A 26,372-nucleotide genomic window follows, 5' to 3' on the forward strand; every position below is an offset into this window, starting at 1 on the left:
GAAGGGGCCTCCGTGCCCATCATCGCCCCGATCATCGTGCCCGCGTATGCCGCGGCATCGGCCCCCTCCACTCCTTCTGGGAGACCCAGGATCCGCAGATTATTTCTCCTCGACCTGTTCTCCAGGTCTTCGAGTCTTCCCGCCCATTTCTTGTGTAGCGCCTCGTGTCGCTCCACTCTCACCGCCAGGCCCAAGAGCTCGTCCTCATTCTCACGAAATCTTTTCTGTACCTCCTGGATCTTCACCTTGTGGGCCTTCTGGGTTATCCCTAGTCGTTCAATTACCGCCAGCATAGGCGCCAGCATCTCCTTGCGCAGCTCCTCGAAGCAGCGCTTGATGAACTCCTGCAGCTCCGGCCCGCACTCCGCTTTGTCCCCGGCCGCCGCCATTTTGATTTTTTCCCCCTCACTTCTCCTGCTGCTCCAATGCCGCTTTTTTGGCCGTTGCACTTCTGGTCCAGTCCATAAAAGTTGGAGGGGGACCTCTCTCTTCACTTCCCCACGGGTTGTCGTCAATAAAATTCCGTTGGGGCTCCGCCAATGAGCCCGAAAGTCCGTAGTAGCGGGAGCTGCCGAATCGTGCGGCTTAGCTCCGCAAAGCCGCAACCGGAAGTGTCCTTGTTTTTCTTATATCCATTTTCAACCCCCCCCCCATTTTGCTTGGTTTTGGTTGCAATCTGTGCCTGACATTTGTCACAACTGTCCTTGTGCTGTTTTATTTTAACCCACTATTTTCTTGTTATCCAGGGAGCTCTAGCTTTCGATGCCCTATTTTTTCACCTTTTTGGAAAATGCTTAGGTTGTACGCCAAGTATTGCTGCCTTGAAGAACCGCAATTGCTTACTTGCTCTTTTCTTTGCTAATCTTTGTTCGGAGGCTATCTATGCTACACCACTTCTGAGATTGCCAAAATTGGCTCTCTTCCATTTGGGTATTTAAAGGCTTAACAAATAAGAGGTAGAGAATTCCAAAGATTCATCATCCTCTGAGAAAATAAATTCCTCCTCGTACCCTTTGTGAATCCTGAAACTAATTTGAGTTTCACCCATAAGGAGAAACTCCTGCTAGTAAAACCTTATATGATTCAATAAGAATTTTCATTGTTGATTTTTCATTGACTACTTTAAACCAAATTGCAGGGAGGAGTCACCTGTACAGGCTGGTTGGGATCATTGTGGTTCAGATGGTATGCCCATTATGCTCATAAAGCACGTTAAACTCTGTATTTTCAGCTCCCAGTGGAGTTATCATCCTTTCAGACTATTGGCAACTGATGTCTTTTAGCAGCGATGCCCTTAACCTGGCGTGGATTTGGGTCTTCTCTGGAGGCCTCAGTGGGAATCAGGACAACTTTTTGCTGGCAGGCTGAAGCCTTTAATTCCAAGGAAAGTATGGAAGATCCTCAAAAGCAGCTCCATTGACATGGTACCATGGGGTGGGATTGGCATGCACAAGATCGTTCTTTCCTACCCATCATAACACCCCATCAATAGCTGCAACGGGCTTGAGCCAGGCAGAATTAGGTTGGACCCCAGGATTCCTGGTCTCCGTGGGCAGAAATATTCCTTTAAGCGCTCTCCAACACCGGCAAAAGTTTGGGGGGTTGTGGCGAAGCGGAGAGATTTGTTTTTGTAATCCTTTTTACGAGGCATTGAGCCCCTAGGATGAACGGACAGAGAAAACGAGACAGTGGAAAGGAATTTGAAACTTCTTTTTTTATAAAACCTAAGAGCGCATTTCACTAAACACAAGTGCATCAGTGACAAAGTACAAGGACTGTCACGGCATTTTAAAAACATATATTTAAGTTATTTAACTAGGCATGTTTACGAACAAAGAACATGGAATCAGTAGCATTGGACACATAATTACAGAGTCAAAATATCGGCTCCTCTTTCAAATATTTTTCTTTACTAAATTGGACCAAGAAACAATTGCTCTTTATTGGTCACCTGCTGATAGCAAGTCCGACCTAGCGCTTATCGGGAAGTTCTCTCGCTCCTGCCCTTCCCACTGTTCATCTTCCTTGCCTGCCCTTTGTTGTTGAGGGTGGTTGATCGGCGTTTGGAGTGACCATGGATAATCAGTGCTTTGTCCTGTGACAGACTCTCCTTGTGGCCTTCGGACATTTGCCGTAAATCCTGCAGGTAACATCGGGCTATCTTCAGCATCTTGGTAAGTGTGCTCTTCAACGTCACTTGTTGCCCAGTTCCTTGTACAACAAAAAGAAACACCATGTTTAATAATTGGGAAAAAAAATTCATAAAGAAATTTGCAGCATAATTTCAAAGTAAGAGGGAAGGAAGCCACGTAGGACCGAGATGCGGAGATTTTTTTTTACTCAGAGGGTTGCGAATCTTTGGAACCCTCTATCTAAGAGGGCTGTGGAAACTCAGTCATTGAGTGTGTTTAAAGCAGAGATGAACAGATTTCTAAATACCAATGACGTAAAGGGATATGTGGATAGTGTGAGGAAAGGGCATTGAAGGGGATGATCAGCCATGATCATGTTGGATAGCAGAGCAGGTTCGATGGGATGAAAGGCCTACTCCTGCTACTATGTTCCAAGCACAGAAACAGATTGTTCAGCCCAACTAACCAGTGGTAATGCTCAGCTTAAGCCTTCTCCTCTCCCTCTTCATTCATGTGTCTATCCTGGTTCCACTTATTCTGTGGCTTTTGCAGACATATGCATTTTGGTAGGAAGAATGAAGAGAGGCAATATGAGCTAATTGGGGCAATTTTAAAAAGGGGTGCAGGAACAGACTCTGGGGATGTACATACAAAAATCTTTGAAGGCGGTTGGACAGATTAATAAGGCTGTCACAAAAGCTCATGGGATATTAGCCTTTATAAACAGAGACATAGGGTACAAAAGCTATGCTAAATCTTCATTAATCACTCGTGAGGCCTCAAATGGAATATTGCACTCAGGTCTGGACACCACAATTTAGGAAGAATGTCAAGGTTTCAGAGATGTTGCAGAGGAGAATTTGCTAGGAAGGCACCAAGGATGAGGGGCTTCAGTAATGTGGAGACCTGGAGAAGCAGAGAAGCTTTAGGCCATTAAAATTAAGTTTTAATAGAGGTGCTCAAATTTAGTGAGGGGTTTTCAAGGGTCTACCAGGGATGGGCAAAAAAATGTTAGGTGCAGTTAGGGACACGCACATCTGAGAAAGGACAAGAATGAAAAATGAACATTCTGAGATGCAACCTTATAAGCGCTAGACATTAAACAGAACCTGGCACATTAAATGATACATTCAGTAAGCGGTTATGAATAAAATGAGACAGAGCTAAGTACCAATTACTTTTAATCTCACGTAATTGAGGAATCTTTTCTTTTGATGTCACCACTAAATTATGTTACGACAGGAGAGTTCAGATGAAGGCATACCAAGCATAATTCTCATCCAGACATTGAATTCCAACCTGGTATGCTCACTGGGGTGAAGGTTTGGATCCAAACATAACATTTCTTGATGACTTCGCTGCCAGGTTTCAATCCCCGAAGGTTCAAAATTTCTCCTAAATTTAGTTGTCATTATTCTAGGGGTTAATTTTGATGATACCTTCTCTGTTTTTGGTTAGTGCGGCTGTCATCGAGACCAGCAATTCAGTTCAGACCGCTTAAGATCCAAATGGGCACATGTTTCAATATTAAAGCAACTCAAAGGGTTTTAGATTTGAAATGCTTGAAGGAAGAAAAATAGCAGAGGAATGGGAAATAAGTGAGGACATTTACAAAGCAGCTGGCTTGATCAACGCTTCATCCATCGCTGTAAACATTCACACCCTCCCCCACCGGTGCACAATGGCTGCAGTGTGTCCCATCTACAAGATACACTTGTAGAAACTCGCCAAGGCTCCCTCAACAGCATTTTCCAAACCCATAAACATTACCACCTAGAAAGACAAGGGCAGCAGATTCATGGAAACACCACCACCTGAAAGTTTCCCTCCAAGCCACACATCATCCTGATCTGGAATTATATTGCCATTCATTCACTGTGACTGGGTCATAAACCAAGAACTTGCTTCCTAACAACATCATGGGTGTACTTTACAAAGGAACTGGAGTAGTTGGTTCAAGGAGGTTCAACTTCTCAAGGGCAAGTAGCCAATGCTGGCGTTGCCAGCAACTCTGACATCCCATGGAAGAATATTTTAAAAAATAAATGGAAGCATTCGTTATTATCCCTGAGCTGAGGGATTCAAACTGGAGGCTTGAAAAATCGAGGCTGTTTAATAATCTTTATTAGTGTCACAAGTAGTCTTACATTAACACTGCAATGAAATTACTGTGAAAATTCTCCAGTCGCCAAACTCCGACGCCTGTTCTGGTACACTGAGGGAGAATTCAAAAGGGGCTGGTTTAGCACAGTGGGCTAAATAGCTGGCTTTTAAAGCAGACCAAGGCAGGCCAGCAGCGCGGGTTCAATTCCCATACCAGCCTCCCCGAACAGGCGGCGGAATGTGGCGACTAGGGGCTTTTCATAGTAACTTCATTTGAAGCTTACTTGTGACAATAAGCGATAAAAAAAAAGAATGTCCAATTCACCTAACGGCATGTCTTTCGGGACTTGTGGGAGGAAACCGGAGCACCCGGAGGAAACCCACGCAGACACGGGGAGAACGTGGAGACTCTGCTCACACAGTGACCCAAGCCGGGAATCAAGCCCGGGTCCCTGCCGCTGTGAAGCAACGGTGCTAACTACTGTGCCATTGTGTGTTTGTCCAAGAGCAAAGACAGCTTGAGGAACATTTAGCAAAGGCCGTTCAAAATCATGAAGGCAAAATAAATGAAGGAAAACGGTTTCCAGTGGCGGGAGTGTCAGTAACTAGAGGACAGATTTAAGATAATAGCAACGGATGGAAAGAAAGTTTTTGACGCAGTGAGTTTTGTGATCAGGAATGTGCTGTCTGAAAGGACAGTGGTAGCAGATTCAATAGTACCTTTTGAAAGATTAATAGGTGCATATTTGTTGAGGATAAATTTGCAGGGCGATGGGGAAAGGGCAGGGGCGAGTGAGTCTAATTGCATAGCTCTTTTTAAAGAGACACAGTGGGCTCAATTATATTGATTTAATCTGTTGGGAAAACGCTCTTCACAAACTATATTATTAAAAAATTTGGAAGGACATTGCATTATTTGGACACTTGGGGCGGGACTTAATGGAAACATTTCAACGTGTCATTTTGGGTGTGATTGGCAGAGCGTTTCTCGACGGCTGCATTGGCAAGATCACGGCATGTATTTAACGGCACTTGGGGATGACACCTGATGAGCCCTCACTTGCACTTGTTGTCTCACCGTCTGATTCGCCAGATTCGTGCCTCAACGCCTCACTGCTTTTATTTTTTATTATTTTTTTTTTAATTTAGAGAACCAAATTCTTTCTTTTCCAATTAAGGGGCAATTTTGAATGGCCAATTCACCTATCCTGGGTTATGGTGGTGAGACCCACACAGGCACAGGGAGATTGTGCAAACTCCACATGAACAGTGACCCGGGGCCGGGATCGAACCCGGGTCCTCGGCTCTGTGAGGCAGCAGTGTTAACCACTGCGCCACCGTGCCGCCAGGCGGAGCTGCTTTTAAACGCTTCCTCACCACTCACTCCCAGTCAACACACAAGCATGGCAGCGCGCAGACCTACTCCTCACTTTGGGAATGCTGACCAGGCCAGGCTTCTCAACACTGTTGATGCGTAACGGGACATCCTTTTCTCCCGTGAACATCAGGGGGCCAATAGCAGGACCACCAATACCGCCCGGGAGCCAGCGGCAACACTGGTAGAGTGGGCAGCATGTCAAGGAGGACCATCGTCCAATGTTGGAAGAAGACCAATGAGATCCACCGTGCTGCAAGGGTATGTTACCACCTGTCTCATGGCATCGGCTCGTCCTGCCACTCCTGAAATTCCTTCACAAATCACTGGCTGACACCTCGCACCCCCCCCACCTCGCTCCTCAGAACCCACTAGCACCCACCAGCGCAACCCCTTCATGTCCAGGTGTGGTGCCCACACATGCCACCTGCGATAGACCTCCCTGACCCATCAAGCGCGCAACTCACAATGCCATCTCTTTGTCCCTGCAGGATTAGAGAGCTCATAATAAGCGGGAAAGGACCAAGACAGGAGGCAGAGTACCAGAGATTAGAGTCTTCACCCCCTATGAGGAACGGGACCTGGAAATCGCAGGGTTGTCCGATGAGATGCAGTCACAGACAGCAACGTTGGCCTGCGCTGCAGAGGTGAGGATCCGCTACCCCTTCACTCAGATGACCTGTCTCAAGTCATGACAGACAAAATGATCCTTTCCTCTCACTGACCACATGTGCATTTCCTCCCCCATCTCCAGTGACCCAAGAGACCAGCTCGAAGGAGAGCTCCGAGGATACTACCATTGGCACGTCACAGCTAGCATTCCTACCTTCCACCAGAGCAGGCACACACCATGGTGGGCGACATTAGTGGTCAGGCTTTTGGGGCACAATCTGGTGAGCACCATACGGCTGCTGATGCATATCAGATAGAGGAAGGAACATCCAAGAGAGTCAGCAGTCAGAGGTCTGCTGGATCCCAGGTCGCAGCTTGGTCCCAAGTCAGATGCCGAGCCTCTAGACAAGGTTATCTCAGAGCTGATGCAGATGCTAGGACACAGCCGTGAGTCTCAGAAAGGGATGTCAGTGACACAACAGCGAGTGCATAGCCAATTGGAGGAGTCCCAAAGGCCACGGGTGCAGGAGATGGTTCCGACAACGCAAGGCACCGAGGCCAACACTGATAGGGTGGTGACTGCAGTGGAAAACCCGGAGCACAATGTCAGTATCTTGAATGGTGGTGTCTAAGACATGGCTCACTCTGTGACGACCATGGCTGAGGGCCTCAACATCATGTCCCAGTCGCTGAAGGACATGTCCCATACGTAAGTGGACATTGCCGGGGCACTGCAGAGTGTAGCCCAGTCACTGAGGATGATCGCTGAGGGTGTTGACACCATGGTGCAGACAACTGGGAGGCACCAGCATGGCAGTGCCAGATGAAGTGGAGGCCTCTGGAGCTGACTCCAGCTACCCTTTTGTCCCATGGCATCCCCAAGGGCCCTAAGGGCACCATCAGGGAGGAGGAATCGCTGGAGGCCAACCCAGGGCCTGCCACCAAGGAGACAATGGTGGTCTCTCCCCCTCACTCCTTGACACCAGCGCATGCCAAGGGCAGTGGGAAGAACAAGATGGCACAGTGATGCTAGTGACAGTGGTAAGTCGGTCAGGGCCCTCTGGCGCCAGGCTCTCCAGAGGACATCCACTAAGGGCATCTAAGGTCACAGGGCGCAAAAAGCAGCCAGCTGCTTCCATCTCTGATGTGCATCCTGGGGACACACCTAGACGTAGCAGTAGACCACGTAAGATCAAGAAGATTGAGGATCACTGGGTGGAGGAGGGGTCACTATCTGTAGCTCGGTGGAATGGAAATGTCAAATGTTCACAATTAAAACATGTCACACCTGATTACGTGTGAAGCCTCTGTCACGTTAATCTTCATAGCGAGCCTGCATCAACCCCCGCCCCTTGTTGTCGTCCGCTCCCTCAACCTCTGCCCCTTGGGCACAGTGGTCGAAGGAAATCCCCCCTGCAACCCCCCGTTGAGAGGATGGGTGTGAGCACGCTGTCAGCAGAAAGATGAGTCAGACTTTGGCATAAACTGAGAAGCACCAGAGATTACCCCACAGCGAGTGATCATCACTCTCCTGCCTTATATATTGACCCACTGGCAGTGCTGACACAGACCCATCACTCCGGAGTGATCTTACATAGTCCCTGGGAGGGTGGACTGGGTAGTTGGGCGGGGTGGGGTGGGTAGAAGGGTCAGGGAAGGAGGTAAGTGGGGGGGGGGGGGGGGGGGAAGGTGGGTAAAGGGGGGAGAAGGGGGAATGGAGTTGGGGAAAGGGGGTAGGCTGATGGACAAAGCCTCCTCCTATGAGAATAGGGCAAAAGTGATGTCCACCCTTGTCCTCCAGGCATGCCGGACCCTTGCTGCCGTCTGCTCCATCTTCTGGCTCCTCCTGTGGGTCCTCCCCGGGCTTGTGCTCCATCCCCACTTGGTACACCTCCTCCTCCTCAGACAAGGCCACATGTCCCTCCTCCTTTTCCTCCAGCATGTCGTCCTGCTGCTGTGCCAGATTGTAGAATGCACAGCAGACAATCAGAAAGTGGGAAACTCTCTGGGGAGTGTACTGTAGGGCACTTTCAGAGCGGCCCAGGCATTGGAACTGCATTTTAAGCAGTCCGATGCATCGCTCAATGACAGCATGGGTGGCAAACATGGGCCACGTTATATCGGGTCTCCCCTCTGATTTTGACCACCACTGACGTCATCAGCCAGGACCTCAATGGGTACCTCTTAACCCCCAAGATCTAACTTGTCATCCTGAAGTGGTCCTCGAAGACACCGGGAATCTCCGAGTGTCCCATAATGGAACTGCCATGCATGCTCCCTAGGAAGTGTGCACACATTTGTACGATACGGACGTGGTGCTTGCATACAATCTGAACATTCAGGGAATGGGACCCTTCCTGTAATGATGGGCACACCCTGATGCCCTAGAGCTGGGCATCCCGGCGACGGTAGAGGATCCTGCAGCTCGGGCATCTTAGTGGGCTTGGTCCAGCTGAAAGTTAATATAGTCAGCTGCCTGGGCTTAAAGTGCATCCATGATTGCTCTGATGCGTTTATGGACTGTCGCTTGGGAAATGCCGCACAAGTCCCCACTCAAGCCCTGGAATGAACCGGTGGCATAAATGTTCAGGGTTGTGGCGACCTTAATGGCCACCGGGAGCGGGTGTCCTCCTCTTCCACGGGTGCCAAGTCTGCAACGATGTGGCACTGGTGCAGATTTGTCTGTTTGTTCAGACGGAGTCTCCTGCAGCACACCTAACCAACAGCGACAGGAGTGTGTACCATCTACAGTAACTCACCAAGGTTCCTTAGATAGCACCTTCCAAACTCACGACTGCTACCATCTAGAAGGACAAGAACAGCAAATACCTGGGAGCCCCACCACCTGGAGGTTCCCCTCCAAGTCACTCACCATGCTGACTTGGAAATATATCGCCGTTTCTTCACTGTCGCTAGGGCAACATCCTGGAACTCCCTCCCTAGTACACTGTGGGTGTACTACACCTCAGGGACTGCAGTGGTTCAAGAAGGCAGCTCACTACCACCTTCTGAAAGGTAACTAGGGATGGTCAATAAATGCCGCTCTAGCCAGCAACACCCACATCCTGTAAATGAATTTAAAATAAAATGTGGTCATCTCCTTGAAAGTCCAACGACGCCTGTACACCTTGGGCCGTCGCTGGCGTCTCCCTCTGGGTTCCTCCTCGGCGTAATGGAGGGGCGTGTCTTCAGGGTGTGTGGTGGCCCCCTGCAGACTGGGTGCGCCTCCAGCCTGCATCGTCGCTGCCTTGTCTGGTGTCTGCCCGCCTTGGCTGCCACCAGCACCGCGACGGCATCCTCTGGGATCAATACCACCATCCGTTTCGGTATCTGTAAGGAATTGTAGGAGGATAGAGACCACAATCAGTTAGGGATTCTACCCCGGCACCCTCAAATGCCCCATGCCTCCCCCACCCTTACATGTCCTGCCTTCTCAGAGTGCCATTCTCCGAGCCAGTTGTCCTGGAAGTCCTCGCTCCGCACACTCAGGCAAACTGTTCCGGTTTCAAAGCTTGGTTGAAATGCGACGCAAAAATCATCGCCTGAGATGTGGCACGTTTATCCACGAGAATGCACTTGATATTTTGTTTATTAAATGGTGAATAGTAACAAAGATTTGAAAATCAACTATGTAACATTCCACATATCACACTAACCATTAAACAAGGAAACATCACTGTTCCATATTGGTACCAATACAAAGCTGTATCAGCTCATTTTCACAAAAACAAAACCACACAGTATCACCTCTCACAGGTCCCTCAACAGAAATGCAGGATAAGCCTGAGAATGCGTTATAATGTCTTGAACTTTGTCATAGAAATGATCTGTCCACCACTGTGTTACTTGTTCCATGCATCAGTGCTCTTCTCCATCCAGGAGCCGCAGCTGTGCAGGGCCTCCCACACAGTCCAATCCCAGCAAAACCAAATCCTAGCATCCACATATTCCACTAGCGCTCTAGGTGCAGTTGAACAACCTTGACTTCCAGCGTGTTTAACCACAGTGACATGCCAGCTACATGCTGCGCTCACCACACCAGCAGCAGCAAAAGCATCAGCAATCTGCGAAAGCATTTCATAGAATTTACAGTGCAGAAGGAGGCCATTTGGCCCATCGAGTCTGCACCGGCTCTTTGAAAGAGCACCCTACCCAAGGTCAACACCTCCACCCTATCCCCATAACCCAGTAACCCGAGCCAACACTAAGGGCAATTTTGGACACTAAGGGCAATTTATCATGGCCAATCCACCTAACCTGCACATCTTTGGTCTGTGGGAGGAAACCGGAGCACCCGGAGGAAACCCACGCACACACGGGGAGGATGTGCAGACTCCGCACAGACAGTGACCCAAGCCGGAATCGAACCTGGGACCCTGGAGCTGTGAAGCAATTGTGCTATCCACAATGCTACCGTGCTGCCCTTCAACAACATCATCAGTTGGCCCATTTGGATCAATGCCGTGCACCAGGTTCCGCAGCATCTTCTTGCTTCAAACCAAATTGTCTTCTGGACTCATACGTCCCCGAGCCCAGTGTAACACGACCCAGTTATCTTAGAAAAATCATTCTTTCCAGCTACAGAAAAAGTAAGGAAACAATAAGAGCAGCCAATAGCAGGAGCAAACAACAAACACAACCTGTAGCTGTGAAGTGCTCTCGCAACTAACAAGGCCAATTCCTTATTAGCAATAGCCTTCAGCTGTGACGCTAGAGGCTACTCACAGTCAAAGGGAGTTAAAGTGACCGTCAGCGTATAACCAAGAAGTGTTTGGTAGGACAGACAAGCAGCAGTAGTAGTTGTTCCTGTTATGGGTATCCACTATATTTAGATTTGGCTTGAAGGCCTCATAGACAAAAAGCCCCCCCATCCCTCGGCCCTGGGGCAACCCTCCCCCCGACCAGGTCCAGCCCCCCCGGAGCAGTACCCCACCACACCCCCAGCACTGGGGCAGCAACTTCACTGCTCTTGAGCTGCATGCCCGAAAATAGAAATGGCTACTCACCTCCTCAAATCCCCATAGCAGCGATTGGACCAGCTTCACGTTTTAAAAAAGGAGTCCTAAGTGACACCTGCGTGATTTCTCACTGGAGATCTGGTTAATTCCTTGGAGGCTGTTACATTCAACTACAATCTTGCAATAAGATGGAAATTGGGGTCAATGATATTCTCGCCATATTTGGGCGTGGTCCGGAACTCACCATCGGGAACGGACTGGTTCGATGGCAAACTCATCCACGCCTGGTACAAATCTTGATTTTGACCCGTCCCGCTATTTAACCGGTACGTCCAGATCCGCGCCGGGAAACATCTTTTCTACATGGACCCCATGAAACACCTTCATAATTGAAAATACTTCTTTCAGGTCACCCTTCAGCCTTCTCTTTTCTAGAGAAATGATTCCCAGTCTGTTCATTCTCATCTATTATAGAACCATAGAATTTACAGTGCAGAAGGAGGCCATTTGGCCCATCGAGTCTGCACTGGCCCTTGGAAAGAGCACCCTACTTAAGCCCACGCCTCCACCTATCCCAGTTATCCCACCTAACCTTTTGGGCACTAAGGGGCAATTTAGCGGGGCCAATCCACCTAACCTGCACATCTTTGGATTGTGGGAGGAAACCGGATCACACGGAGGAAACCCCGAAGCCGGAATTGAACCGGGTCTCTAGAGCTGGAGAAATTCTCTCAGATTTGGTACCATCCTTGTAAATAATTTTTGCACCTTCACTGATTCGCCTGTATCTGTTTTGTAATATGGTTCAGTATTTTAACTGGCCTAACCAAAGTTCTATACAAATTTAACATACTTTCTTTGCTTTTGAATTCTTCTGCAAATGAGTCTATGTCGTGCTTACATGGGTGATCACTTTGCTAACCAGCATTACTGCTTTCAGTTATTTGTGTATCTGTACGTGTTAGGGCTCAACCCTATGTGGTTATATGTGGCCTCCTTATTCATCCTACCAAAGTGCACCACCTTGTACTCATCTACGTAGTGAAATACTTGGTTGGCACTTCAGGTGTTGACCAAAGGATAGCAGAAATCTGAAATGGTCTTCCCTAAAAGCTGCTGATACTGTAGGAGAGGCAGTGGTGTAGTGGTATTGTCACTGGATAGAACCCAAGGCAAGATCTGAGGTGTGAATCCCGGGTTCGAATCCCGCCCTAGCAGATGGCGAAATATGAATTCAACAAAACAATCTGTGGCACAGTGCAGTGGTTAGTACTGCTGCCTCACGGCGCCAGGGACCCGGGTTCAATTCCGGCCCCTGTGGAATTTGCACGTTCTCCCGGTGTCTATTTCCTCAGACGGTCTCCTCTCACAATCCAAAGATGTGTACGTTATTTGGATTGTCCATGATAAATTGCCCCTTCGATGTGCAGGTTATGGGGTTACAGGGATTGGATGGGGGAGCGGACATGGATAGAGTTCTCTTCAGTGCAGACTCGATGGGCCAAATGATTCAATTAAAAAGTTGATGATTACACACACATTGTAATCACCCCCACCCCCACCCCAAACACACACATTGTAATCACCCCCACCCCAAACACACACATTATAATCACCCTCACCCCGCACACACATTGTAATCACTTACCCCCACCCCACACACACATTGTAATCACCTACCCCCACCCCAAAAGTTGATTAAAAAGTTGACATTTATGACCATTGTCATAAATGTCCTTTAGGGAAGGAAATCTGCCATCTATACTTGGTCTGGCCGACATGTGACTCCAGATCCACAGCAATGTAGTTGACTCTCAAATGCCTTCTGGAACAGGCTTGATGTTGAGAGCTGATTTAGTCATTATAATGCTGGCCCAATCAGCAATGCCCACAATGAACTCAGATTGAAAAACTTTTCTTGGAAGGGATGAACTCCATTGGAGGGATTTTTGCGTCGGCGGTAAATGGCCTTTCTCCGCTGCCAGTAGAAAGATGCTGCCGGGGGGCGGGTGGGGTGGAAATCCAGATGTGAAACTAATCTTAAGCCATTGAGTAATTCAGCGCCCCTTTCAAAACAGGCTTGATGTTGAGAGCTGATTTAGTGATTATAATTAATCATGAAAGATTTTGATAGTCGATAGGGAGAAAACCTTTCACTGGCAGGAGGATCGGTAACCAGAGGACGAAGGCAAACAGGGGTGAGAGTGACTGCAGGCAAAAAGATCTGAAAATCTTTTGTGACAAGAAATCATGGCCGCGATATTCCCGCCCCGGAGTGGCAGATGCGGCAAGGCACTCAAAAGTTCATTGACTTCGACAGGACCAGAGGATCCTGCCGGTGGGAGGGGCCAGAAAAATATAATCATAGCACATTTTATGATCTGTAGTGAGTGCAAATGACTCTAGGCCACTTCAAATAGGTGAAATAATTAGACTTCAAGTAGGTAGAACCATTAGTTTTCTATTTACTTTCTATTACCATCAAGAATGTAAACCAATGCCTTTGTATCAAATCACTAAAGTAACCTCAGCATTTCAGCATTCAATGCAGTCAATGCAATTAGTGCCTGCAAAACAGGATGAAGTCGATACTGACAACGAAAGGTGATCTTGCTGGATTATGTACAATGCAATGTGAAGTGAAGGACTATGGAAGAACTGATTTCCAATGTGACCCCGTTTGAATGTATCACCATCTTTACAACCAATTAGGGGTGGGCAACAAGTCCCAGCGATATGCGTGTGTTCCATGAACAAACACATAAAACTCTTAAAAATTAACATTACCTCCAGTAAAAAAGTGGCACAATACCATTCAGTATAAAATCATTAAAGTTTCTGAGTTATAGACTGACATATTACACGTTATACAAATATGAAAATGTAGTTTTAAGTACTTTAAAAAAGTTGTTTTATACATTCAGGTAGGATTCAGCCAACCTTTCCACATTCCCTACTGACAGAAGACGAATTGAAGCTCCTCTCTTCTCCAACACCCCCACCCACCCAGACACATTGTAATCGCCTAACCCCCAACTCCACACACACTGTAATCGCCTATCCCACCCCACACATTATAATCACCTATCCCCACCCACCCCGAACACACACATTGTAATCACCTACCCCCACCCCGAACACAAACATTGTAATCACCTACCCCCACCCCGAACACACACACATTGTAATCACCCCCATACCAAACACACACATTGTAACCACCTATCCCCCCCACCCCACACACACACATTGTAATCACCCCCACATCACACACACGCACATTGCAATCCCCACCAGCCCACACATTGTAATCACCTATCCCCCCCACCCCACACACACATTGTAATCACCTACCCCCATCCCACACACACACATTGTAATCACCTATCCCCCCCCACCCCGAACACACACATTGTAATCACCCCCACCCCAAACACACACATTGTAATCACCTATCCCCCCCACCCCAAACTCACACATTGTAATCACCTATCCCCCTCACCCCAAACACACACATTGTAATCACCCCCACCCCAAACACACACATTGTAATCACCCCCACCCCAAACACACACATTGTAATTACCCCCACCCCAAACACACACATTATAATCACCCTCACCCCGCACACACATTGTAATCACTTACCCCCACCCCACACACACATTGTAATCACCTACCCCCACCCCAAACACTCACATTGTAATCACCTATTCCTCCCCACCCCAACCCCACACATTGTAATCACCTATCCCCCACCCACACACACATTGTAATCACCTACCCCCCCCCACCCCACACACACATTGTAATTGCCTATCCTCCCCATGCCACACATTGTAATCGCCTACCCCCACCCCACACATTGTAATTACCTATCCCCCCTCACCCCACACACACACATTGTAATCACCCCCACCCCGCACACACATTGTAATTACCGACCCCAACCCCACACACATTGTAAACACCTACCCCCACCCCACACATTGTAATTACCTATCCCACCTCACCCCACACACACATTGTAATCATCCCCACCCCACACACACACATTGTAATCACCTATCCCCCCACCCACCCATACACACACACGCATACATACACATTGTAAACATCTATCCCTCGCCACCACACACGAACACGTCTCCAACTCTCTCCCCCCCCCCCCCCCCATTCAGCAGCCTGCCCTTCCCAACAGCATAACTGCAACACTGCGCCCCTCTGGGACCCCACAAGTCCCTTCATTGCCTGGCGATTGCAACTGAAAACTGGCACTGATTCATCATAACCAGTTGAGACTTGGGCATCGCTGTACCCTCCTGAGTAGTTAGTTGTACTGGGTCAAAGCGTGTCAGTTAATATGTCCTACCCTGCTGAATCTGCTGCCCCCTCCCCTCTCCCCCAACCCTCTCCCCCAACCCCGAGGGTGGCACTGTCAGGGTGCCCATGTGGCAGTGCCAAGGTGCCCAGAGCCCGATGACCCGGGGGTCTGCAATGGCCTGAGAGACCCTCCAGGTGTCGTTATGACTAGTCCACGTTTGTGTGGACCAGTACTAAACGGCGCCAATCGAGGCCTCGCTGGGGAGGCTGTTAGTTCCTGGGCCTGAGAGAATACGGCGCAGGCAGATTTAAATAAGCCATTAGTCTCACTTAAATATGCTGATCTGGATCACGCCCAGTGAGGGCAAGATCCAGATCGCCACGTTTCACGAGGTTAGGTTAAATCTTGTGCGAAGTCTCAAGCATCGCGAATCTCGCGAGAGGCCTCTCGTAATGGCCTCCTCACGACACCAGGTCAGGTGCGACGAGGCTGGTAAATCTCGCCCTACGTAGGAAAACAAACTTGGTTACCGAATAACATTTTTCACAACTGCACGATTGATTCTGAATATGCACATGTTGTATTGTTTAAGAAAGATTAATATTTTGTTGTTGTAATGGACAACCATTGCAACATCTTGAATTTTAAATCTAATTACTGTACAATATCTCACTAAATGAAGAAAAATGTTCGTCTCTTGTGAGCTTCTGTAATTAATTTTTTTCTGGAGAACAGAAGTGATCAACCATCACATTTACCTTTCCAGTGCACAAGTTTAAACACTTCATTCTCTTTGGACTTTGACAAATCAATAAATCACACACAGGGCAGAATCTGCCTCACCAACTTTGGAATTTCAAGTTTCGACACATTTTCATTACATCCTCTGCAGTCACTTTCGGTCTTCCAGAGAAATAAATACTTACGCATCAGAGTCGGACTCCACTGCTCCCTCTCCCCTCCTACCCTGCTGAACCTGCTGCCCCCTCCCCTCCCCCCCCCCCTCCCCCCCCCCAACCCACCCCTGGGCCTGCTGAATCCAGGTTCCGCTGCTCTCACTCCCTGCCACCCCTGTCGGGTCTTCTAAACCCCAGCTCCTCTGCTCCCTCTCGCTCCCACTGTGCCATCCGGATTCCAGCTCCGCTACTCCCTCCCCTCCCCCCGCCAAACTCTGCGGCTCCACTGTGGCCCACAGCAGAGCATAGATCATAAAATTTACAGTGCTGAAGGAGGCCATTCAGCCCATCGAGTCTGCACCGGACCTTTGAAAGAGCACCCTACCCAAGCCCACACCTCCACCCTATCCTCAGTAACCCCACTTATCCCAGTAACCCCACTTATCCTTTTTGCACACTAAGGGCAATTTAGTATGGCCAATCCACCTAACCCGCACATCGTTGGGCTCCTTGGACATGTGCCCCTAGTGGGAGCGGGATGTGTGGTGGCCTCCCCCCCCCCGACCCACTGAGCCCTGCCCCTGACCTTGTCATTGGCAGATTTCTCCGGATTTCTGAGATTTTCTCCTCCCGGCTTTGATGAGGCAGCGATGGCCAAGGGGACGTGGAGGTCAGAAAAAGAAAACTTAAAGGAGGATTTCCATCATGAAAATGTCAGAATTTTCCACATTCCAGAAATCTCTCAATCCTGGTAAGGGGAGATGAGGGAAATGCTATTTTGTGGTGAGTGGAAGGGCAGTAGAAAAAGATTTGATAGTAATTTTCAAACGGAATTAGAAAAATAATTTAAGTGAAAAAAATGCAGGGCTAAATGGCAAGATTGGGGATGGGGGGTGGTGGGGGGGCGGGGTTGGACTAATTGGTTTGCTCTATCAAAGGGCCGGCACAAGCAAGGTGGGCTGAATGGCCTCTTTCTGCGCAGTATGATTCCTTCAGTGCCTTGGGAGTTCCATTCGCAAGGTCAGCTTCTGAACTTTACCAGTATATTGAGGCTCCTACTGCCTAAATCAGAGGTCAGTGGGTGCTGGGGAGGTGTGTAGTCCTGCATCCTCCTCCACTTACTCATTCAGCACTCGCTTCATCTCCGTTCCACCAGCAGTTTGGGGCCCTTCAATGTCCTCTGAAGTAGCACAGTAAGTCACTCAGCTGCGCAAACTGTGGCTGCTGGAGGGTGAGGCACCCCACTGCCACCATCTCATGGCAATTAGGGATGGGCGATTGCCAGTGAAGCGCACACCACAAGAAAGAACATTAAAATAGAAAAAAAAAATCAGGTCATGGAGATATGTGTGAAGAAAAGAAACCTGCTCCCCCCCAAAAAAAAACACCACACAAACTTGGCAAGATTAACTTCAATCAAAACAAAAACCACCGCTAATCTTTCAACAACTGAGTCACTTTGTACAAGTTCAAGCTTTGAATAGGTTACAGGATTTAACTGAAGAGAAAATCTATCCATGGAAAAGTGAATGGGTAAAACATTCAGTTGTGACTTTAGATAAACAGGAGCAGATTTTTACCCATTTGTTAGCAAACCACAGCACAGGACACCTGCACAGATTAAAAACTTAACAAAGCCCTCATTGGCCACAGCAAACAAATCTTCAGCTGTTTTTGTAATCTCAATACCTAGTCTCAGTTGGCAGTGTTTTGTTCTGGACTCGTGTTTAAATCTACGTCAGATAGATGGGTGAATTAAACACCCCCCCCCCCCACCGATGTCCCACTCCAACCTTCACCAAAAAAGACACTTTGCAGTAGCTTGTTGCCAACTCTGTTCGGATGCATTTCTTGAGGATTCCATCATTAGGCCGAGCTACGTATAGTTGCCCATTGACTTTACGGTAACATTGTGAGTTCCAGTGCCAGTATGATGATTGAGGGGACAAAATATATCAATTACATCAAACGTTAGACATTTCTAGATTGTGTGCAACTATTGAGAAAGAGGTAACAAGGTCAGTCGATTCACCTGCTCATGAGAATTTTCCATGGTTTTTCTCCTGGGTGTTGCTCACTTTAGTATCTCGGGGTTTAATCTTTCATTCTTGGAAACTCCAGGACAATCATGAAGGGTGGGTGACCCTAACCACATGGTATGTAGATCAGGATGTCCCAGTGTGCTCCTTGTTGTCTTTTCACATGGTGTGTGTTGAGTTAACCCCACTCATCCAGTTGCATTTCAAACCAGATGTTGTTGGGTTGCAAGAGATTCTAGAGATAGGGAGAGGTGAGACCATGGACGGATTTGATGAAGGGACTTATTGATTGGATAAGGGAATGAGTTATCCTCCATCTCTCCTATTGTGTCGCGAAATACCTGTCTTCTAGACTGAATATCACTGTTTCATAGGACGATACGACACTGAAGGAGGCCATTTTGCCTGACACATTTGTGCCAGTACTTTGAGTCCCACTTTCCCTAATAGCTCCAAAAATGTTTTCCTTTTCAACTCTTCATCCAATTCACTTTTGAAAGTTACTAACAACTCCAGCCCTACAGCCTTCTGTGCTCCTCTAGCATTGGTCTCTTACAAACCTCCAATTTTCATTGCTTTACACTGGCTGTTCATTCAGCAGCTTGGCATTAAATGTTAAAAATCCGCCCCTAAATCTCTCTTCCTTTACGACATTCCTTCACACCTACAGTTTTGACCAAGACTTTGATTGCCTTCCCAAATAGCTCCTCAATGGCTCACTGTCAAATTTGGTCTGATAAATTTCCCCTGAAGTGCTTTGGGGGTGCTGTATAAAGGCCCGTTATCATTGAATCTGCGTTCACCACCCGGTTTTTTTTTGTGGAATGTGAAATGAAAAATGAATGAAAATCGCTTATTGTCACAAGTAGGCTTCAAATGAAGTTACTGTGAAAAGCCCCTAGTCGCCACATTCTGGCGCCTGTTCGGGGAGGCTGGTACGGGAATTGAACCGTGCTGCTGGCCTGTCTTGGTCTGCTTTAAAAGCCAGCTCATTAGCCCTGTGCTAAACCAGCCCCTGGTTAGCCAGCCAACACATTGCTGGTGCTTATATATGTTGAAATATCCTCTACTTGCTATTCATGACCAATATTCTGTTTAAATCCTTTAAATAAAAATAGTCTGTAGTTCTAACTTAAGTCGGAAAAGGCAATATTTAGAGCGGAAATTTACCTCTTCCCACTGATGCACTTGACCTCGTTGACCTCTTCCCGCCTGTTCCGTTTGAGTCAGGTGCATTTTTCCCATTTAATTTTGTCACCTTTTCCATAGCAGCTGCTTGAATTGACCGTCTCCCTGTAAACATATCAAAGAACATTAGATCATGAAACATATGTCAGCCAAATCTCTGGGCAGCATTTCCACCCCTCAGAAGGTCATGGGTTCAGGTCCCACTCCTACTTGAGCACAAAGTACAGGCTGACTTCCCCCGCCCCCCCAGCAGTACTAAGGAAACACTACAAAGTCAGTTGTGATGTCTGACGTAACTAGTGTGCCACAGGATCTGTGTCGAGCTTTAACAATTCACCATATTTATGGGATAGAAAACCACAGGGGCTGGTTTAGCACAGTGGTCTAAACAGCTGGCTTGTAAAGCAGAACAAGGCCAGCAGCGCGGGTTCAATTCCCGTGCCAGCCTCCCCGAACAGGTGCTGGAATGTTCCGACCAGGGGCTTTTCACAGTAACTTCATTTGAAGCCTACTTGCGACAATAAGCGATTTTCATTTAATTTAATTTCATGTCCAAGTTTGCTGATGAAATATAAAGACTTGCATCTATATCATTCTTTTCACAACCATCAGTAGTCTCAAAATGCTTTACAGCCAATCAAGTGCTTTTAAGGTGTAGTCACTGTCATAGGGAAACGCATTATGCGCTCTGCAAATTCCCACACACAGCAATGCGATGATCACGTGATAATTTGTTTTTGTGATGTTGACTGAGGGATAAATATTGTCTAGGGCACCAGGGAGAACTCCCTGCTTTTCATCAAAATAGTGCAATGGGATGGATCCTTTACATTCACCCAAGCCTACAAATGGGGCCTTAGTTTAACAACCGATCTGAAAGATGGAACCTCTGACAGTGCAGTACTCCCTTAACATAGGACAAAGTGCCAGCCTTCATTTTTATGCAAGTCCTGGAGTGGGACTTGAACCCAGAACCTTGTGATACATAGGAGAGAATCATAGAATCATCTTACAGTGCAGAAGGAGGCCATTCGGCCCATCAAGTCTGCACCGGCCCTTACAAAGAGCACCCTGCTGAAGCCCATGTATCTACCCTATCCCTCTAACCCCCACTTAACATTTTTCGGACATTAAGGACAATTTATCATGGCCAATTCACTTAACCTGCACATCTTTGGACTGTGGGAGGAAACTGGAGCACCCGGAGGAAACCCACGCAGATATAGGGAGGACGTGCAGACTCCGCACAGACAGTGACCCAGCCGGGAATCGAATCTGGGACTCTGGAGCTGTGAAGCAACTGTGCTAATCACTATGCTGCCGTGCTACCTATGCTTTGTAAAAATTATTTCATGGGACGTGCGTGTCACCGGCACGGCCCACGTTGAATTTCCCTTGAACTGACTGACAAGTCCTTTTTTGAGTCAACCACCTTGCTGTGGATTTGGAGTCGCATGCAGGTCAGACCAGGGAAGGACAGCTTTCTTCTCTCAAGGACATTAGTGAATAAAATGGGTTTTACAACAATCAATAATCGCTTCATGGTCACCACTACTGAGATTAGCTTTCAATGCCAGATTGAATTTAAATTCCACCTGGTGTCATGGTTAAACTCAAATACCCAGAGCTTCAGCCTGGGCCTCTCGATCATTAGGCCAGTGACATGACCACTACGCCATCATCTTCCCATACTCAACTATAACCGAGTTTTGGCTGACACACAGAGAGGTGATATTGTAAACCGTACAATTGGAAACATAAAATTACACAGAGATTAAATAGACGGGCAAAATTGTTGGAAACGGATTTCACTGTAAGAAAATGTGCTAAAAACTAGAAACAGTGGAGATTTGCGGTCCAGAAACAAAGATCATTACAATGCCATGATCGGGTACTGAAAATAATCAAAAAGGTAAATGGAATGCTGGTTTTTATAGAGGAATAAAAGATTAGAATACAAAGGGATCATAGTTCTTCTGCTATAGTTCTTCTGCACTGAGAGCTCTTCCGGGGCAGGTGTGACCTGTATAAGAAGGACGGGTTGCATCTAAACTGGAGAGGCATAAATATCCTGGCCGCGAGGTTTGCTAGTGTCACACGGGAGGGTTTAAACTAGTATGGCAGGGGGGTGGGTACCAGAGCAATAGGTCAGAAGGTGGAAAGATTGAGGGAAAACTAGGAAATAGGGCCACTATGGCTCTGAGGAAGAGCAGACAGGCAGATGTTGCTGAAAACAGCGGGACTGGTGACCTGAAGTGCATATGTTTTAATGCAAGAAGTATAACAGGTAAGGCAGATGAACTTAGAGCTTGGATTAGTACTTGGAACTATGATGTTGTTGCCATTACAGAGACCTGGTTGAGGGAAGGACATGATTGGCAGCTAAACATTCCATGATTTAGATGTTTCCGGCAGGATAGAGGGGGATGTAAAAGGGGTGGAGGAGTTGCGCTACTGGTTACACAGCTGTACTGCGGGAGAACACCTCAGAGGGCAGCGAGGCTATATGGGTAGAGATCAGGAATAAGGGTGCAGTCACAATGTTGGGGGTTTACTACAGGCCTCCCAACAGCCAGCGGGAGATAGAGGAGCAGATAGGTAGACAGATTTTGGATAGGAGTAAAAGCAACAGGGTTGTTGTGAAGGGAGACTTTAACTTCCCCAATATTGACTGGGACTCACTTAGTGCCAGGGGCTTGGATGGGGCATAGTTTGTTAGGAGCATCCAGGAGGATTTCTTAAAACAATATGTAGATAGTCCAATTACGGAAGGGGCTGCACTGGACCTGGTATTGGGGAATGAGCCCGGCCAGGTGGTAGAAGTTTCAGTAGGGGAGCATTTTGGGAACAGTGACCACAATTCAATAAGTTTTAAAGTGCTGGTGGACAAGGATAATAGTGGTCCTAGGGTGAATGTGCTAAATTGGATGAAGGCTAATTATAACAATATTAAGCGGGAACTGAAGAACATAGACTGGGGGCGGATGTTTGAGGGTAAATCAACATTTGACATGTGGGAGGTTTTCAGATGTCAGTTGAAAGGAATTCAGGAAGAAGGATAAATATGGCAAATTTCGGGATCCTTGGATAACAAGAGATATTGTAGGCCTCGTTAAAAAGAAAAAGGAGGCATTTGTCAGGGCTAGAATGCTGGGAACAGACGAAGCCTGTGTGGAATATAAGGAAAGTAGGAAGGAACTTAAGCAAGGAGTCAGGAGGGCTAAAAGGGATCATGAAAAGTCATTGGCAAATGGGGTTAAGGAAAATCCCAAGGCTTTTTACGCGTACATAAAAAGCAAGAGGGTAGCCAGGGAAAGGGTTGGCCCACTGAAGGACAGGGGAGGGAATCTATGTGTGCAGCCAGAGGAAATGGGCGAGGTACTAAATGAATACTTTGCATCAGTATTCACCAAAGAGAAGGAATTGTTGGATGTTGAGTCTGGAGAAGGATGTGTAGATAGCCTGGGTCACATTGAGATCCAAAAAGACGAGGTGTTGGGCGTCTTGAAAAATATTAAGGTGGATAAGTCCCCAGGGCCTGATGGGATCTACCCCAGAATACTGAAGGAGGCAAGAGAGGAAATTGATGAGGCCTTGACAGAAATCTTTGGATCCTCACTGTCTTCAGGTGATGTCCCAGAGGACTGGAGAATAGCCAATGTTGCTCCTTTGTTTAAGAAGGGTAGCAAGGATAATCCAGGGAACTACAGGCCGGTGAGCCTTACGTCAGTGGTAGGGAAATTACTGGAGAGAATTCTTCGAGACAGGATCTACTCCCATTTGGAAGCAAGTGGTCGTATTAACGAGAGGCAGCACGGTTTTGTGAAGGGGAGGTCGTGTCTCACTAACTTGATAGAGTTTTTCGAAGAGGTCACAAAGATGATTGATGCAGGTAGGGCAGTGGATGTTGTCTATATGGACTTCAGTAAGATCTTTGACAAGGTCCCTCATGGCAGTTTGGTACAAAAGGTGAAGTCACAGGGGATCAGAGGTGAGGTGGCAAGATGGATACAGAACTGGCTAGGTCATAGAAGGCAGAGAGTAGCAATTGAAGGGTGCTTTTCTGATTGAAGGGCTGTGACTAGTGGTTTTCCGCAGAGATCAGTGCTGGGACCTTTGCTGTTCATAGTATACATCAATGATTTGGAGGAAAATGTAACTGGTCTGATTAGTAGGTTTGCGGACAACACAAAGGTTGGTGGAATTGTGGATAGTGATGAGGACTGTCAGAGGATACAGCAGGATTTAGATCGTTTGGAGACTTGGGCGGCGAGATGGCAGATGGAGTTTAATCTGGACAAATGTGAGGTAATCCATTTTGGAAGTTCTAATACAGGGAGGGATTATACAGTGAATGGTAGAACCCTCAAGAGTATTGACAGAGAGACTAGGTGTACAGGTCCACAGGTCACTGAAAGGGGCAATACAGGTAGAGAAGGTCGTCAAGAGGGCATACAGCATGCTTGCCTTCATTGGCTGGGGCATTGAGTATAAAAATTGGCAAGTCATGTTGCAGCAGAAAGAACCTTACTTAGGCCACACTTGGAGTATAGTGTTCAATTCTGGTCACCGCAGTACCAGAAGGATATGAAGGCTTTAGAGAGGGTGCAGAAGAGATTTACCAGGATGTTGCCTGGCATGGAGGGCATTAGCTATGAGGAGAGGTTGAATAAACTTGGTTTGTTATCACTGGAACGAAAGAGGTTGAGGGGTGACCTTATCGAGGTCTACAAAATTATGAGGGGCATAGACAGAGTGGATAGTCAGAGACTTTTTCCCAGGGTAGAGGGGTCAATTACTAGGGGGTATAGGTTTAAGGTGCGAGGGGCAAGGTTTAGTGGAGACGTACGAGGTAAGCTTTTTTACACAGAGGGTAGTGGGTGCCTGGAACTCGCTGCCGGAGGAGGTGGTGGAAGCTGGGACGATAGTGACGTTTAAGGGGCATCTTGACAAATACATGAATAGGATGGGAATAGAGAGGAAGGATCTTCTAGGCCCAAGCATCATCAATCTGTTTTCTCAATGACCTCCTCTCCATCTTAAGGTCAGAAACGGGGATGTTCGCTGATGATCGCATTTTGTCCAGGATCATTCTGATACTGAAGCAGTCATGCCCATATGCAGCAAGTTCTGGACAATATTCAGGTTAGGTTGAATTCCGCTATGATCTCAATGAATAGTCCGAAACAGGTTTGAGGGGCTAAATGGCCTCCCCATATCACTTAATACCTTTGACTAACAAAAATCTAACACAATCTTAGGTTAAAAATTCAGATGGTCTAATATCAACTGCCAATTGAGGAAGAAAGTTCCAAACTTCTACCACCTTTTCTCTATAAACAAGTGTTTCCAAAATTCATTCCCAAAGGTTCTGGACCCAATTTTTTGGTCAATGATCCCTAGTCCTAGATTCCCCAATCAGCGGAAATAGTTTACCTCAATCTCCATTATCTAATCCACTAAAAACCTGGAAAACATTACTTACATCAACCCGTAACCAGTCTAAATTCCAGAGATTACAACCCTGGTTTGTGTAATCTCTCCCTGTAATATAATCCTTGGAATCCAGGAATTCTGGTTAACCTATGCTGCATTCCTCCAAAGCCAATACATTTTCTGTATTCGTTTATGGGGTGTGTGCATAATTGGCTAGGCCAGCATATATTGCCTGTTCCTATTTGCCCTCAGGAAGGTGGCTGCCTTCTTGAACCACTGCAGTTTAGGTGATCCTATGCTAATTTAGATGAGGTGCCAAACTGAGGCACCATCTGCCCCCTCATTTTGAAGAAGGGCAGGGGATTCTCTCTGGTGTACCGGACCAACTCAGTCAACATCATAAAAATTACCTGGCCATTTGTCACATTGCTGTTGTGGGAGCTTGTTTCCAACATTACAACAATGATTTACTTCATGGGCTGAAAGGTGATATGTAAACATACGTCCTTCTTTCTTTCTGAATGCAAAATTCTTGTTCTTTTGTTCAAAACTCAACTGTCATCACGCCTTTCTTAAAATTTCAGAGGAGCAAAATGTATATTGTCTGCCACAGGAACAAGAGGAGATCCATTTGTAAAGGAGGGAAAAGATGAAGAGTAAGGCAGAGAGGTTTAGGGAGGGGACCTCCGAGTGGGGACAAGGAGACTGAGTATTCTAGGGGAGAAAAACTTCAAAAAAAGGACATTGGCGACAAGTACTTCTTCAACATTCCGAGGGTATGAAAAGGTGCTAGATAAATGCAAGCTATTTCTCAATTTAAAAACTTACATTGAATTTTCCCTTAGCCTGCAATGCTCTAAAGCAAATAAACCCAGCCTAGGATGGGGAGGGTTAAAAATCACCAAAATAAGGAGTAAAGAATACTACAAGTGTATAGTTTAGTGCCTTGGTCATACTATCACCAGCTGCCCACATGGGTCCATGGGGCTGTACAAGTCATCAAGTCATCAGTATGAAACATATATGAAGATGTGACCATACATCTGCAACTGTTGGCATGGAGGTGGTCATTCTTGCATGACTATAACACTGACTGTAGAACAATTAATTTTAAAGTGTACGACAGCAGCGACAGTAAAGCCAAGAATGATACCTTATATTAAACGCTAGAGAAATTTCAGTTAAGAGCATTCTTTTCTTTCTATAAAAGTCATCTGGATTTTAAAAAAACTTTCAGTTCTATTTTTAATTAAAAATAAATATCTGGGGCAAGAGTTACGAGCAGGGAGTGTAGAGTCAGCAATGATTC

General features: G+C 47.0%; 1 protein-coding gene across 6 annotated transcripts in view; it reads right to left on the reverse strand.

Moving 5' to 3' along the window:
- Positions 1-1,695: 1,695 nt before the first annotated feature.
- The window catches only part of LOC140384464 (TBC1 domain family member whacked), a 269,719-nt gene continuing 245,042 nt past the window's right edge, over positions 1,696-26,372 (reverse strand). For 3 of the 6 annotated variants that reach the window (XM_072466186.1, XM_072466189.1, XM_072466187.1), the window contains 2 exons: positions 19,610-19,732; positions 1,696-2,211 (listed from right to left, as the gene is read on the reverse strand). In XM_072466186.1, the coding sequence (XP_072322287.1) occupies positions 1,979-2,211; positions 19,610-19,732 (356 nt within the window). In that variant the 3' untranslated portion in view covers positions 1,696-1,978. Of the gene's footprint in view, positions 2,212-9,349; positions 9,553-19,609; positions 19,733-26,372 lie in introns of those variants that run through there. The other 3 variants (XM_072466188.1, XR_011933059.1, XR_011933060.1) reach the window with 3 other exon arrangements.

This window comes from Scyliorhinus torazame, chromosome 10, assembly GCF_047496885.1.
Source record: "Scyliorhinus torazame isolate Kashiwa2021f chromosome 10, sScyTor2.1, whole genome shotgun sequence".
In the NCBI taxonomy this organism is placed as follows: Eukaryota; Metazoa; Chordata; class Chondrichthyes; order Carcharhiniformes; family Scyliorhinidae; genus Scyliorhinus; species Scyliorhinus torazame.